The 16,809-nt window shown below is 41.1% G+C and overlaps 1 protein-coding gene across 1 annotated transcript in view; it reads left to right on the forward strand.

Annotated features, from left to right (window-relative positions):
* LOC144772039 (retinal guanylyl cyclase 2-like) overlaps positions 1–16,809 on the forward strand; it is a 590,168-nt gene that overhangs the window by 439,426 nt on the left and 133,933 nt on the right. The window contains exon 13 of the mRNA XM_078656243.1: positions 4,496–4,688. Within this exon, the coding sequence (XP_078512369.1) occupies positions 4,496–4,688 (193 nt within the window). The remainder of the gene's footprint in view (positions 1–4,495; positions 4,689–16,809) is intronic.

Consider the following 16,809-nt stretch of genomic DNA (forward strand, 5'->3'; position numbering starts at 1 on the left):
GAGGAGCCACAGGAGAGGCACTATATATATATATATAATTCATATATATATATATATATATATGGTTCTGCTTAGTATCGTCCTACCAAAGGCATCACCCGTCCATACTGCCGCTGCGTCGGTTGGCGCTGCGGCTGGGCTGCACACGTGCAGCGGTGCTTCTTCGCGACCCCGGCAGAGCCGCTACATATCCAACGCAACGTTTGCCAGCAATTGAAGAAGCCCACACGGGTAAATTAAATCTGCCACATCTTTAGTGGAAGAACAGCAAAGTCTCTGCAGCCAGAACAAGCCTCGCATACTTAGTAGTTCAGCCGACGCGTTTCGTGCTAGTTAGCACTTCTTCATGGGCTGTGGTTACAGCTTGTGGCAGGAGTCAGAGCTTGTTTCTCTCGGCACTTGTTTATGATAAATGTTCAAATGTCCCCGCAGCGGCAGTATGGACGGGTGATGCCTTTGGGAGGACGATCCTAAGCAGAACCAGCGGCATTAGAGCACCCCGCGACCCACTGGGGTATAATTGAGAGCTTTACTGGTGGCAATGAGTCAGGCGGCTCACATGAGAAAAAATCAAAGCACTACAATGACCAGCAAGCCACGGGAGTGGCTACGCCCACTGGGGCGGGGACATTTGAACATTTATCATAAACAAGTGCCGAGAGAAACAAGCTCTGACTCCTGCCACAAGCTGTAACCACAGCCCATGAAGAAGTGCTAACTAGCATGAAACGCGTCGGCTGAACCACTAAGTATGCGAGGCTTGTTCTGGCTGCAGGGACTTTGCTGTTCTTCCATTAAAGATGTGGCAGATTTAACTTACCCGTGTGGGCTTCTTCAATTGCTGGCAAACCTTGCGTTGGATATGTAGTGGCTCTGCCGGGGTCGCGAAGAAGCACCGCTGCACGTGTGCAGCCCAGCCGCAGCGCCAACCGACGCAGCGGCAGTATGGACGGGTGATGCCTTTGGGAGGACGATACTAAGCAGAACCAGCGGCATTACAGCACCCCGCGACCCACTGGGGTATAATTGAGAGCTTTACTGGTGGCAATGAGTCAGGCGGCTCACATGAGAAAAAATCGAAGCACTACAATGACCAGCAAGCCACGGGAGTGGCTACGCCCACTGGGGCGGGGACATTTGAACATTTATCATAAACAAGTGCTGAGAGAAACAAGCTCTGACTCCTGCCACAAGCTGTAACCACAGCCCATGAAGAAGTGCTAACTAGCATGAAACGCGTCGGCTGAACCACTAAGTATGCGTGGCTTGTTCTGGCTGCAGGGACTTTGCTGTTCTTCCATTAAAGATGTGGCAGATTTAACTTACCCGTGTGGGCTTCTTCAATTGCTGGCAAACCTTGCGTTGGATATATATATATATATATCAACATCTCCAGTTGTAAAAACAACTCCATGTCCATGATTGTTATTCCAATATTTAATCATACATCAGCGAGGAGAATCCGACACATTTCGACCTTACAGAGGTCTTGATCGCATGACATCTCGTTGGCCAAAAGACTACATTTACAATCGTGTGATTACAAAAACAGATCTGTAAATGATGAAAAACACCCAATTGTACTAAACAAACTTGCTAGATTACACTATACAAATTGTATGTATCTATGTCTTTCAATACAAGGCATTGCAAAAACACAAAAGTGTTTCAACATAAATCTGAAACATTTCTGCTCCTTGATGAAAATAATTTTTTTTGCAACATGTTCATATCATTGGATGTGAATTGATCAAAAAATATTTTAACCGATCTAAATAGGGAAAGTGAATTAATGGTTTCCTGGTATACAGCAATCAAGCCCCATTGGGCAAAATAATTCTTTCCAAATTCATTGAAATTCCCAGAAATGGTCCCCTCAGACTGAACCTAAAAAATTGTGGTAAGTCAGAAATTCATTATGACCCTTCCCAGAAAACCTCGCCCGTAATTCAGTATCAAACAGTCAAGCCCAAGTGGGCATAATGTCACTGTTAAAAAATTCATGTTTCAAAGTAAGAAGACAAAAAAGATGTGTGTGTAATCCATATTAGGATCAACTCGATTGATAAATCATTCACTCTCCAAGGTGCTTTTTAAAAAGAAATATGAGTTAGAAAATATATCTGAACCAGTGCAATCTATACAAGAATGTTCAGATAATAATAATATATTACAGAGCCATATACTAACACAACCTAAATGTGTTAAACCCAAAGTTAATAATACTGTGATACCAACGACACTTGTAGGTCAGAGTTATATGGCATGCCTACAGGTGGACTGACATTTTTTGTCATGGTTCATCCCAAAAGGTGTCATCGTATTAAAATCTATCGTAATTCATATCTGTGTAATGTCAAAGTCCTGTTCCCTCCTATAGCATGTTTGGGTATGTGGCCAATGCCAAAGAATCTGAGTTTAGTCCAATCACTCTCATGGCAGTCTTTAAAGTATTTGACAGTGCTATAATTCAAATCCTGATTGGTAACTGCCCTAACGTGTTCCAAAGTACGCTTTTTAAACACAGTACTTTCAACATATAGAAGCCAGCAAAGAAGTTAACCATGCAAAGGTCTAAAAAATAAAAGCTGGATAAATAGGCCTCAAACATAGACTCCTCAATTATCATCAGATTATATTTAGTTGAACTTGGGGGGATATGTAATAGGAAATGGAGGAGAGAGGCGTTAAGAGGCGTTAGCCTTCCTGGCTTAACGCCTCTCTCCTCCACCTCTGAAACAGAAGGCTGTACCATATTAACAAAAATGTGGTGCAGCCTTGCGTTTCCCCTGCAATGGTGCTAAGTGGAGCAACTTAGCGCCAACGCAGGCACCCTTGCACCACAGTGCAAGGGTGTCTGCGTGCAGGTGAGAATTGTTTATGTGAAGGAAGATGTCCCTTCCAGCCCTTAAACAATCCTTGAAATGCCATTCTGTCACTTTCATGCATGCGGCTTCATGCAGCACACATGAAAGTGACAAAATGTCCATTTTTTAAAATGTTGTTTATGTACAGGAAGGGGCACCTTCCTGCACATAAACAAACAATGGCATTTTCTTTTTCCATGTGTGCTGCACAAGGCAGCACACATGGAAAAAGCAAAAACAAGGAGAAATAATCCATTTCTCCTTGTCTCGCCATCTTAAGACTAGTTTACACCTGGTCTTAATTTTGGCGGTGCCTCCTATTTATGCCACCCCTGTACATAGGGGGCAGCGTCAAAATTAATGGGTCTTTCGGTGGAACGCCCACCGCAACAACCACTGCCCACCCCTTTCACGCTAACCATAGCGGGAAAGGGGGCCTTATGTACAAGGCAGCGTTATGCCACGTTAAGTGGCTTAATGCTGCCTTGTAAATAAGGAGCAGGCACTATCGCCACGACAACGTCAATATAGGTGACAATGTGGTGGCGATAGGGGCTTGTACGTATGCCCCATTGTTTTAATTTCCATGTTTTCATTTTGTTTATGTTCCTTTAGGTGTTGATCTCAGTTTAACTGTTTGCTTCCATTCTGTGTTGGAACTTTGCTTCTGTCAGGCAGACCTACAGGCACTGGTGCATGCTGTCAGATTTTCAGTATAAAATGTATTTGTAAATAAACCCTAATAACCTCTATTTCTTGTAAATGTATCTCATTAATATAAATTGTGTATAGCCTGAACCTCCGATGAGTTTTGCACCCAATGTTCCTCTGTAGGTGTTGATGTTGTACAATCTATTAGGGGATATGTACAATTAAGTGGCGGAGTGTGTAGTTAGCCTCTTTGGCTTAACGACACGCTCCGCCACTTCGGAAACGCAAGGCTGCACCATATTTACAAGAATGTGGTTCAGCCTTGCTTTTCCCCCTGCGATGGTGCTATGTTTAACAGCTAGTGCCAACGCAGGCAGCTTACTGCACATAAACAATCCTAAAATGCCATTTTGTAACTTTCATGTGTGCTGCTTCATGCAGCACATGAAATTTACAAAATGGCATATTTTTAAAAGGTTTGTTCACTTACAGGTAGGAACACCTTCCTGTACATACACAAACCATGGCATTTTGCTGCACAAGGCCGCACATAGGGAAAAAGCAAAAACGAGGAGAAATAATCAATTTCTCCTTGTTTCACCTGCTTAAGACCAGGATTTTCCTGATCTTAATTTTGGTGCTGCCTCCTATGTATGCCATCCTTGTACATAGGGGGCAGCATCAAATACAATGGGTGTTGCGGTGAAATGCCCACCACAACACCCAGTGCACGGCCCTTTTGCGCTTAGTTAGCGTGAAAGGGTACCTTATGTACAAGGCAGCATTAAGCCATGTTAAGTGGCTTAATGCTGTTCCCGTGGTGATAGCGTGTTGAAAATATGCCCCATAGTTTTTACAAGCATTTTATACGTTCAAGCAACCCCTAGAAGTCGACAATATATATACTATGCTTATTACAATAAAAATGGAATGTACCACTTTACCTAGTTCTTGCTTCGCTGCCTTCTCGCTTTCAGATCCGTAGCCGAAGCTCTGAAAACAGGGGCCACAGTGGAGCCCGAATATTTTGATCAAGTCACGATCTACTTTAGTGACATCGTTGGATTCACGACGATCTCCGCTCTCAGTGAACCCATCGAGGTCGTCGACCTCTTGAATGACTTGTACACTCTGTTCGATGCCGTGCTTGGCAATCACGATGTTTACAAGGTAAGAGAACGCAAACAACTCTATATTCTTCTAGCCAGAAATGAGTCACCTGACCTATGTTATATTCCGATCAGTATTTATAGAACCTTTGCCTGAGGCAGCCTCCGTTTTTGAGATTATTTTTCTCTTGTATGGAACATCATTTTGTAGAAGGGTCATTTTGGTTTGCTGTTTTTTTCTCTTGCTTCAGAACAATGACGAAACAACAGCATCAACCATGTTCTTTTTCAGCACCAAGCCTCATAAAAATAAGATTTCCTTTGACTCTTAGTCTTTTTCAAGAAATTGTAAAACGAAATGTACACAATATGAAATCAAAGCACTATATTAATAGAACCCTGACTTGATTAGAGGGAATGTAGTATTCCAGAGGTAATTAAGTATAAGGAATATTTTGCAGAAACGACATTTAGGTGCAAAGCTTCATGGCAAAGAATGGCAGCCCCACCCTTACGATCAGTAGCTGGAGAGGAAAAAAAGCTTGACCAGCCCATTGTCTCTTCAATTTAACAGATTCAGAGGCATTGCAGTTTTTTCATGTAAAATGGCAATTTTAGTTTCTAGTCTAGATAAATGAGAGAGTACCTTGGTTGTATAACACAACCACACCTGCTTAAACCATACAGCCTTAACCATGCAGTCTTTACAGCGACTGTGTCTTCACCACACATGCCTTTACAATTAATTTTGTTTTAGAGGCATGTTTGGTAAAGGTATGTGTGTGGTAAAGATCCAACCCCAGCCCCCACCCGCCCTGAGCCCAAAAATTCGTCCTTCCTTTTTATTTTCTACCCCCCAGTCGTAGTAACTTCCCCGATCCACTACCCTGAGACCTAAAACCCAGCATCCAGCCCAAAAAATTACCCTCACCTCAGCACCCCGCCCCACAATTGCCCTCTGCCCTGGGCCCCAAAACACTGTCCCCTGTCCTAAAAACGACCAAAAACTAAGCCCCTCTGCCCTGAGCCCTAAAAACTGTCTCCTGCCCTAAAACCTGTCACCCCCCTACCCTGAGCCCCAAAACTCAACCCCCTGCCCTAAAAGCAACCCTGTCCCAGCCCACGTGCTGAGCCCTAAAACCGTCTACACCCCTAAATTCTACCCCCAGCTCAACTTACCATGCCACGTCCCAGTCCTTCCTGCAATGTTCCTTCCGGTTCCTCTCCTCAGTAGAACAACAGCTAGAACGCTGATTGCTTTCACCACGAATATGCGTGGTTAAAGCAAGCCGAGTACTTTTTGTCTTGTGACTGGGTTGCCAAGCAAACAAACATTCCACGAGACAAACATACTGGACTCAAGAAGAAATAAATACAGGAACAAGGATGACAATCTGCAAAAAAAGGGAAAAGACATAACACCAATTTTGACTATGCAAAACAAGGGAAATACAATTGAGAGTAGTAAAAATCAAATGTCAAAAAAGCACTCAGGAAAAGAAATAAGAAAGGTGAGATTGAAGTGAGAAAGTTAAATACATAGGAGAAGAAAATAAAAAGCAGGTCAGGGATAAGTATCCAGCTCTGAACGGGCAAATTGTCAAAAAGCAAATGAAATGAGTCAACACCATGACAAGACTAATAACAGAGCAGTGCTAAATAATTAAAAACAGTAAAAAGAATAAAGCCATTTAGAAGAGAAGCAAACCAAAGAGCATCGTAAGATTTCAAGACAGTAGTGTCCATTGCATTTGAGATAATATTTTTAAAAAATACTTATTGTTTGACAGGATCATCAAAAAATGTAATAATTCCATCTGGGTTATCTTGCATGAGCAACGATGAAGAATTTAATTGCAAATTTTCAAGTGACTCGTCTGAAGTCTCAAGGCGAGGAATTCCTTGCATCTGTCTTTGATTGCAGTAGAAAGATCCTAGGATATTAATGCGTTATGGAAGGACCATATCATTCTTTTTTATCTTTAGCTGCTTTCAAAACCCAAGGAAGATCTGTAAATTAAAAAATAAAAACAAAATGATGCCTCTAGGTTTCTATGATTGAGGATTGAGTCTTCCTAGATGATGAGCATGTTGCAAAGTAAGAGGAGGGGAACTAGGAAAATCAAGCAGGTCTGGAAGGAATTTCTTTCGAAGTTGAAGATCATTAGGACCTTTAACAGCTTCCAGCAAACCATATAAATGGAGATTTTGCAATTACTTCGGTTTTCCAAATCCTTTGAAAGGTAGTAAGGCATTGAATAATTCATCCATTATATATCTGACTGTAGTAATGAGGTGATTTTCTGGGGGTATTTAATATTAGAATATTTAATTCAATGACTTTGATGTCTCTGAACCGTCATCCCTTTTTAGGTCGCTTTATTCATGGAACAGCCATAAAGAGAGATTTGCCAGTTGTCACACAAGTAAAGCAGATTTGGGTCATTAGTAATGATAAGGTTTTTGTTTATTTATTTAGATTCAGGGTAAATTTTTTAGTCTGCCGCTTTGGTGTAATGCTGAGCAAGATCACTGTTCACAAGGAAGGGGACTTTAAATTGATAATAGTATCATTAATTTCACCCTGGTATAAGTTAAAATCACACAAAAACAGTACTGTTAAGTCAAATAAGCTGGTGTAGGAAATGCTCAATACATCTTTGAAGGAACATGGAATTTTAATACATATGCCCTCATTATGATGTCGAGTGGACCGCCTCCGACAGGCTGTTGATGTTGGTTCGCCCAACATCCAGGACAACGGTCCAACCGCCGGATTAACATACCGGAGGTCAGTGTGCAACAGTCAGTGGAAAAGATTGTCGCCTCCAAGAGGCACAAGGAGTCTGTCAGGGCGGCGATCGACAGTAATCCCTACAGTAAAAGCATAGGGATTACGATGTCCATTTCCTACAGCCTTTTCATGACGGTCCCAAAGCCATGGAAAGACTATCATATAGGGACTTTGGGGGTCCCTAGCAATGGCCCCATCCCCTGTGAGCCACTGCTATGTGGCCAGGGGGCACATGTGGTGCCCCCCAAACATCCATGCACCATGTGCCAGGCACCGCATGGTGCCCGGCACACAGTGCATGGAAATTTGCAAACATGCATTTCTCTACTGTGGGCTTTTCCTGGCCACAGCACAAGTGGCAATAGAAAACTGCATGTTTCCGACCACCTATATGGCAGTTGTATCATAATATGGTGGGTGGAACTGCTGCCTACATGTCGGGTGGTCTCTCGTGTGGTCGGCTGCTTGTGCGACCGCAATTGTAATTAGGCACATAATAGTGTGATATATGATGCCAGATGTAGGAGAAGATGACGTGTTTAGTTTTAAGAAGGAGTCAATCAATAAAGGATTGGTACTCAAAAGTTGTCATTAAAATCCCTGTGGATCACTGCTACATACCACCAACTTTAGCTACAAGATCCCATCTAATTATGGAGTAATCCATTTATTCCCATACCATTCACAATAGGCCATTCACAACAAGAGATTGAACTAGTACTTCTTGGAGGTTTGGTCAGAAGTCCACAGGAGATTAGACATTTAGATCCATCTGATCACTAATTTCACCTAGGATACAAAATACTCATGTAGCCAAAGATATTACATTGTTGAGGCTAAAATTCATAGATCTTTAAGCTGGTCATGTGGATATGCTGTGTGGAAAAGTTAAAGGTTCGTATCATAATCAACATCAATTTGGACAAATCATATCATGTATACCCCATATTAGCTAGTCGGTAATAACACCTCACTGTTAATCACTTGTTTCACATCACAATCCTAACTGTTGTAAATCGGTAAGTAGAGCAGAACATGTACTTTGTAATCCTCTGAACATTTTTGACAATTAAATGAATTAATTGTTCCTGTCAACATTTGATAAAAATCAAAAAAATCAAATTATTGATGGTATTGTATTAAGTTGTGCTTCAATGATATGCTCTATTCAATATATTCAATGTTATTCTGCCATTGATTTGTGGTTCCAACAACATTAAAATAGGTCATCAATGTAACTTCCAAAACATCATTGTCCGATCTTCCATTTTATATTTTGTAAAATATGTCCTTTCTCTTAGTCCTTCATAGATATATTCTCTTCATTGAGGAAGCAATGCTAGACCCAGTTGGCACTCCTGTTATTTGTAAACAACATAATTATCTTGCCACATACAGTAATTGTATACGACAACTATTTATAAACGGTGCATCAAAAAAAAGTATTACATCTAGGCATAGCTATGTGTACCAATGCTTCTTATACTGCCTGGAAACCATTTGCTGTCTGTACATAGAAATCTATCCCTCTCATAATCGGAAGCAAATAATAGTCAAAGTATTTAGTCAAAGTATGTTGCCAATGGTTGAAAAGCACATCAGTCCCCTCTTCCATGTGGTGAAATGGTGGATCTTTCATGCTTTTATGCATCTTTGGGATCCTGTACATTATTGGTATTTTTTGATATTCCACTATCTAATATGGTTTTATCGTTATCTTAATTGTAGTCCACCCCTTTGCAAATGTATATTTCTCTGTATGTTTTCCAATCTCTTGCTACTTCCATGTAGGGTTCTTCTCCATTTTCGTTAATGCATTTATATTCTATAGGTGTTGATTCACCCCCTATCATAATAACCCATATTCATTAACACTACTGCTGCACATTTACCTACTCTTCATTTTTTTACTCACTAAGCCCTAAGTTCTTATTTTACCAATACATTTTCCCATGCATATTTATTAAATTGCCATTATAACATGAGTCACTTGTAGTCCCAGTTTCCATTTCCACTTCCCTAATTGTCCACAATGAATTTATGATGAGAAGCTGACTCAATAGGCGTTTATATCACTTCATAGATGTATCTGTATTAAGTTATCTGTCCAGGTATTAATGTCCAATAGTTCCTGAGCTCATAAAATAATATCCAGTAACGTATTACTCTTCCATTAGTGAGCCATGTGTACATGTGCAATCCATATAGACAAAATAGTAAACTTATCCTTAATTACCTTATGAAAGCAAAGAGTTATGGTCCCTCTGAAAACTGCTATGTCTAAAGTTTTATGAAAATCATCTTCCTCATAGGGTCTTAATATTGGACATTCATCGAACAAATTTACCTGGTCTGTTTCTTCTGATCTAAATCTAGAGCAAAAGGTTATTTTATCCAAATTCTATTTGACTTTCTTGAGTGGTGTGATGTAAACATCAAATAGATTGTAATAGTGCTTGGTTAGCTTTTGAGCATTTCCGACTACTGAACATCCCATATCTATTAATTACAAAAATAGTTATTGGGTAACTCTACTAGGTTGACCACTTTTGAGACCCAATAAGTATCTGATTTGCTCAAGAAATATGGTAGAACTACAAGATCCTTTGTGGATCATTTTCTATCAGACTTACAAGTACAATTGGTAGAAAGTCTGGAGCCATTATTTCCTAATTTTGTTTAAATGTGCTAAAATCTGCAAACATCCATAAACATCCCCTAGACTTCTCCTTAATCCTTAATCTCTTGAAAGAATTCTAGATAGCCAGCCAAATATAGCGGGTACAGAAATTATATTTTGACCCAAGGGGAAGCCTTCAGTATACACAAATAGGTATTTATATTAACCCAAACGGGGGTCTAAAAATGATACTTTGGACCTTGGAAGTAGTTCAATATATCAGCCCATACTTTACCAAGTTCTACAGAACTTTTAGTTTTAACATGTTTGTTGTGTTTCATGGGATCAGAAATTGGAAATAGCACCGGATTTGGTGATTTATTCATAATAGCCTCAATGAACATGGTTGCTATCTTGTTTCTTAGTCAATTTTGTAATTGTTTTGCATAGAGCAGCTTAGTAAAAGTATAGAAAATTAAGAAAAGACCCACCCCCTCCAAGCTACCATGAGGTGTAGGTAGATATCCGAAAGTGCTTCTGGGATTTTTTATCTCCTCAAATAACAGAAATTAGTATAAGCATCTGTTCTCTTTTTTTTCTTTTAAACGAGGGCCAGAGATATATGACTACAACCGTAAATAATAAACTATTTTAGGTTAAATAATAACTGTCTAAAATTGAAATGGTTAACCCTTCCTATTTATTAGGCATTTGGGGGATGTCTCTAAGGATTCTCTTGTAATTGGCATCCCTTAATGCATTATACTTCTGAGCAAGTCTGACTCCCACATTTTTCAGCATACTTACTACATACAGTTCATACCAATGAATAAATTGCATATTTAAAACCCCTGCTTTATCATGACTTAACCTGTATTCTGCCTTAGTTCCAAATCTGCCTCTCCCATTACAAATAATGTTATATTAGATTCGGAAGTGAGAATTAAAACATCACTTACATATTCTAAAACAGTTGTTCCTAGCCTAACCACATTCCAAGAGCATCGGCGGGCTAGAGTGTGTAGTGCTAGCCCAAGCTGTCTGGGGAAACTGGGGATAAAGGTCAGCAGTAATATTAAATCAAAACGAGGTCATACATGTGAGAAGTAAAACATGTTTACATTTCTCATAATTATTAAATTCTCACCATTTAAATAATGTACTTCCCTAAAGTATTTGGTTTTTCCAGCTCATTGTGTTCCTATGCACTTTTATATAGCTTGTACTTTACCCAGAGGTGTCAGAGCACTTTATAATAGAGCAAAGTGAATTACATAAACAAGAGTGACGTGATAGTAGTTAACATTACAAATATGTACAACAAGTACTCGTGGTGAGAGTGACAGATTAATAGGTTACAAATTCACTCACGGTTACATATTAAGAAAAGTTGAAGTGATTAGGGTTACACTAATATGTAATACATATTTAAAAAATTGAGACAGAGTGCTATGGTAGCTCTTGTGGGTGCCATGAACAAACAGGAATAGGACCTGGGGTCAGGGAGGGTATGCCTGGTGGGGAACTTGGCTAAGAGAGTTATTGATCGAAGTGTCTTTGGAAGAGAAGAGATACATCATATCAATCTTGCATTGTGTGTGCTGAGGCCTAGATATCTTGTAGGTTTCTCTGTGAGTTTAGGTTGTGGCTGGGTGGGTCTAACAGACCATACTTAAGAATCCACGCATTGCCTCTCTGCTAAGTGCACAGAGCAAGGGTGGCATGTGCCAATTGAGATTATATGAGAAACTGTTTAAGGAAAGTACAAAGCTCCTGTAATATTGTCAGGGTCAAAGTGTTTACAGTTGAATAGTTGTGTTCTGTGCTGTTGTGTGTGGGGGTAGTGAAGTGAGTGAGATGCACGAAGTACATTCAGAGGTAGAGAGTAAAAAGAGGGTGTAAAAGAAGAAAGCAAGGGTGTGTGGAACATGAAAATGGAGGACTTCAGAACGATATGGGGAAAAAAGGCTTGAGTGTCCCTAGCTTCCAGTAGTGATATAGTAGGGGTTCTCAGAAGTCAAAAAGTTAAGAAAAACTGCTATAATACTTTAACTTCCAGTTGGGGGAGTCTTATTGGCTCAATACTAGGATATAAACATTTCTTAAGAATGGTTCCATGTAGAAAGCATAAAAAAACAAGGAGAGAATGGGCATCCCTGATGGATACCTTCAGCAATAGAGAATATGTTGGAAGTGACTCTATTGATAGTTAGCCTACCAACTGGGTTTTGATAAATTCTTTGTATCCATTTAATTACCATTTATGGAACCCCAGACTGGTGCATAACCCCCAAAGGAATATATATTCTTCTTGGCACCCAAGGAAATTAGTGATTAGGGGTGTCATGTAGATTCTACCCTATCAATTCTTTATGCAGCTACATTGGTAAGTGATGTGGTATCTCTGCATGGTATAAAGCCATGTCACTAGGAAGTGACTAAACTAGCAATTATTTGGTTGATCCAATATGCTAATATTCTGGTGTAAATTTTAGAGTCCACAGATATTAAGGATAATGGTCTATATGATTAACAAGAACAACTGATTTGTATTTCCTTCTTAGAAAAGGCTATAATGGGTGTCCATTTTCAGGATTCTGGGAAAGGTCCCCTATCATCTCATTCATTGATTGAAGAATGAGTGAGGAAAGCTCCAGGATCAATACTTTATATGTTTGACTTTAGCATGGAGTCTGTACCTAAAGCTTTCCCTGAAGGATGCTTTTAATTGCGTCGATAAGTTCTTATAGTGATATTGTTTAAGTGATTTCTTCCTGCCGCTATGGTGTAAGCCTGGGTAGTTTTCTCTGTTGTAGATAGCTCTCAATATGTATACCCTCCCACAGGTAATAGTCCTTTGTGGGTGAAGTATATAATATTCCGGAAATTTGACTGCAATATCAATAGTAATCATATTCCCTTTGTTTATATAATTTCAAGCACCTTTTGGGAAGGTAGGCATGAGTGAATTTTAGCAGCTGATAGATGGCCTATGTTTATGTTTATGTTTACGGATTTCTAGAGCGCATGGCTGCCCGTGAGCGTCCCAGCGCTGATGATAAGAACAGGCATGGACACATGAGGAGAATTAGGGGAACAGCCAGGTTTTTAGAAGTTTACAGAAGGAGGCTATATTGGGCTGAGCACGAATTTCCAAAGGGAGTGAGTTCCACAGTTTGGAAACATTATAAGAAAAAAGGCGGCCTCCAGCTCGAGCTCTCTTAATCCTAGGTGTCAGGGTCAGATGGAGGTTCATAGACCGAAGGGTTCTGTGTAAGGAGCAATAAGGTCTTTAAGAATGGGTGGGGCCTTGCCATGTAAGATTTTGTGAGTTATACAAAGAGCTTTAAAGTATACTCTTTCCTGTATTGGCAGCCAGTGAAGTGCTGTAAGGGCCGGTTTGGCCGAACAACGATTGTTGGTGCCTGTGAGGATCCAGGCCGCAGTGTTTTGCACGACCTGCAGTTTAGCTGTCACTTTCTTTGGTACCCCAAGGTAAAGGGCATTTCCATAATCCAATCTGGACAATATCAATCCCTGAACCAGGAGTTTCCTGGACTGAAAGGGGAGCAGGGGTAAGATTTTACGGGCAGTATGAAGGAGACCATGACAGGTTCCGATCGTTTTCCTTGCTTGAGTACTGAGTGTAAGATCTTGATCCAACCAGATCCCAAGGCTTTTAATGTCAGCTTTTGGGATGGGGGGAGTACCCATACAGGGGAGGCCACAGGGTCTCTGGACAATAATGGGTCTGCTTGCCCATGACCAGGATCTCTGTTTTGTTCAATTTTAGCTGGGACTTGTCCATCCAGCTAGTTATATCCCTAAGGCAGGAATGCAAGTCGGTGGCAGTGTTGTTCTTTTGATTAAGGGATACAACGAGCTGAGTGTCGTCAGCATAGGTCAGCAGTTTAATTCCATGGGAAGTGACAATTTTTTCCAGGGGAGACATGTATACGTTAAAAAGCGTAGGGCTCAATGAAGAGCCCTGCGGAACTCCGCAGTGTATCGGGGTCACTTTGGAGATGTAATTGCCCTCTGCCACCTGGAAGAAGCGGTTGTGTAAAAAAATCTCAGCCAGGACAATGCAAGTCCGGAGATGCCCAGTTCCCTGAGCCGTTGGACCAGCGTATGATGGTTAACGGTATCGAAGGCCGCACTCAGATCGAGGAGGATCACTGCCACTGATCCTTCTGCGTCAATGATCTTCCTGGCCTCCTCGACTACCGCAACCATCGCTGTCTCTGTGCCCTGACCCTGGCGAAAACCCATCTGTGAGGGCATGAGTAATTTGTTTGATTCCAGATAATTAGACAGCTGGCCGTTGATTAATTTTTCAGCCACCTTGCTGGTACTTGGCAGAAGGGAGATTGGCCTAAAGTTGTTTAGATCCAGTGGGTCTAGATTCGGCTTTTTTAATAAGGCCTTAACCACAGCCTTCTTCCAATTCGGGGGGACAATGCCCTGCGAGAGGGAGGAGTTTATTACGTTCACCATTGGGGCAAGAATGGTGGATGTAACAAGTTTCAATGCCTTCACTGGGGCTGGATCTAGCGGCGAACCACTCTTGATTGGTTGAAAAATAGGCAAGAGGGTGTCCTCAGTAATCGGAGTGAACGCATCCAGTCCCGTCTTAGGATCCTGTGACAGTGTCAAGGGCGGGTCCAGTGGGTTGACCGGATTATGGGGGGGAGTTGTTTCAAAATATTTTGGATTTTTTGCTCAAAGAATTTTGCTAGTTCATTACATCGGTTTTCCGAAGGGTCTACCAGGTGATGGGGCTCCGAGGTTTTTAGGAGTTTCTTTATGATTTGGAAGGTTTCTCTCGATGAGCTAGAGGCTGCACTTATCCTCTCTTCGAAGAACACTGCTTGCGCCGCTTGGAGGGCCTTCTTGTAGTTCAGAATATTATGTTTATATTCCTTCTTACTGTTAGGGTCGTAGTCCTTCCTCCAAGCTCCTTCGGCTTTTTACAGAGTTTTTTCAGGATACGCACTTCCTTTGTAAAGCAGGACAAGGTGGTTTTTTCCCGTGGTTTAGGGGAGATTTTTTGGAAGGACTGTGTTCAAAGAGTTTTCGATCCATACAGCGAATGTGGTGTCCAGATCTTTGGGTTCTATTTCGAGGAGGGGGAGAGAAGCTCTAGTGCATGCTTCCATTTATCAGGGTCAAGTTTAGACCAAGGGCGTGTTGGCCTGCAGGGAGCTAACCTGGGGCAGGACGTGGTCGGAATCCACCAGCTAAATGGAATGAGCATGTGGTCGGACCACGGTATCTGAATTGGTGCCCTTACTTTAAGATCCGAGATGTTTGAAAAAATGGGGTCCAGCAAGTGCCCCTCAGAGTGGGTAGATATGTGGCTCCCCAGGTGTAGTTGATGAGATGCTAGGTCTGCTAGTAGTTCAGAGGCTCGGCTGTCACCCCTGTTGTCGAAGTGGATATTTAAATCCCCCAAGATCATAAAGTTGGGGAGTGTACCAGCCATAGACATTGACGTTTCCACAAGGGAGCTGCAGAATTGTCCCATCGCCCCTGGGGGTCGGTAAATTAAGACTCCCGAAAGAGATTTACATGGGGAAATTTGGATTGCGAAATGGACGTTTTCACAGTCAGCAAGAGGACTGCCGTGAAGCCGGCAAGAGAGATTGTCTCTTTAGATTATGGCTATCCCTCCTCCCCTCCCTTTGACTCGGTCCCAGTGTTGTTTTAAAAAACCCGGCGGCAATGCCTGAACTATGTCCGGGTCAGAGTCTGATGACAGCCAAGTTTCTGTTAGAAACAGTATCTCCAGATTATGTTCCTCTAGGAGCATATAGACTTCCTGAGCGTGCCTGGGTAGGGATCGACAGTTTAGCATAGCCATTTTAAAAATGGTCTGGGTTGGAGGGCAGGGCTTAGGGGATGAAAGCCTATACGGGCAGTGTTCTATGCTATCCCCATATTCTCTTCTAGGTATCCGGAAGTCTGTATTTGTTTTATTTAATGCCTTAATGTGAGCTCTGATAGAAAGTAACTTGTAGCAGATGCCATATTGCTGAATGTTTATATCTAATCTCTATTTTCTTGTAGGACTGTTATCATTGGGCTTTTTCATTGATGTTAGCCAAATGTCAATATCCAATATGGATTAAATAATTTGTCAGCGATTGTTCAAACAACGCCAATATTTAATTTTGTATTTGAGGATAAACTCCTTAGATCTTTTGTATTTAATAGAGAACTCTGCACTAGACTGCAACACTTTTAATTGTGTATTCCTTAGAAGTTTCTATTTTTCACCTTTAAAATAGCCAAAGATGTTGTAGCACAACTTGGTAAAAAAGACATGCCTATTTATAACGTTAACTATTCAGCCTTACATAGTTGATGGAGGGAATAACTATATGATGAAATATTTTTTGATTGAAGTATATTTCCTACCCTTTCCCCTCTGGGTTTTATCCATTATGAATTATGTCCTAAAATCAACTTCTTAAAGACTGTACCCTCTTTTTTATCTCAGTTAAGAAGATCCTGCAACCACTCTTCTTTTTTTGGTGTTAAGGAATAAGTGCTGGTGCTGATCACTGGAAAAACCTGTACAAACTAAGCACTGGTTTATCCAGGTTGCTGAATCTCATATGTGTTTCTGTAATATGTATGTAACCCACCAACATTCTCCTGGTCTGTACAAAGTGAACTCTGTTCTCACTACTCCTTGATGTAACTCAGTACCTGCTGCTGCCTTGGGTACTGCTTTCCATCCGCTGCCTCCATAAGCATCACCAA

This window comes from Lissotriton helveticus, chromosome 8 (assembly GCF_964261635.1).
Source record: "Lissotriton helveticus chromosome 8, aLisHel1.1, whole genome shotgun sequence".
Taxonomy (NCBI): Eukaryota; Metazoa; Chordata; class Amphibia; order Caudata; family Salamandridae; genus Lissotriton; species Lissotriton helveticus.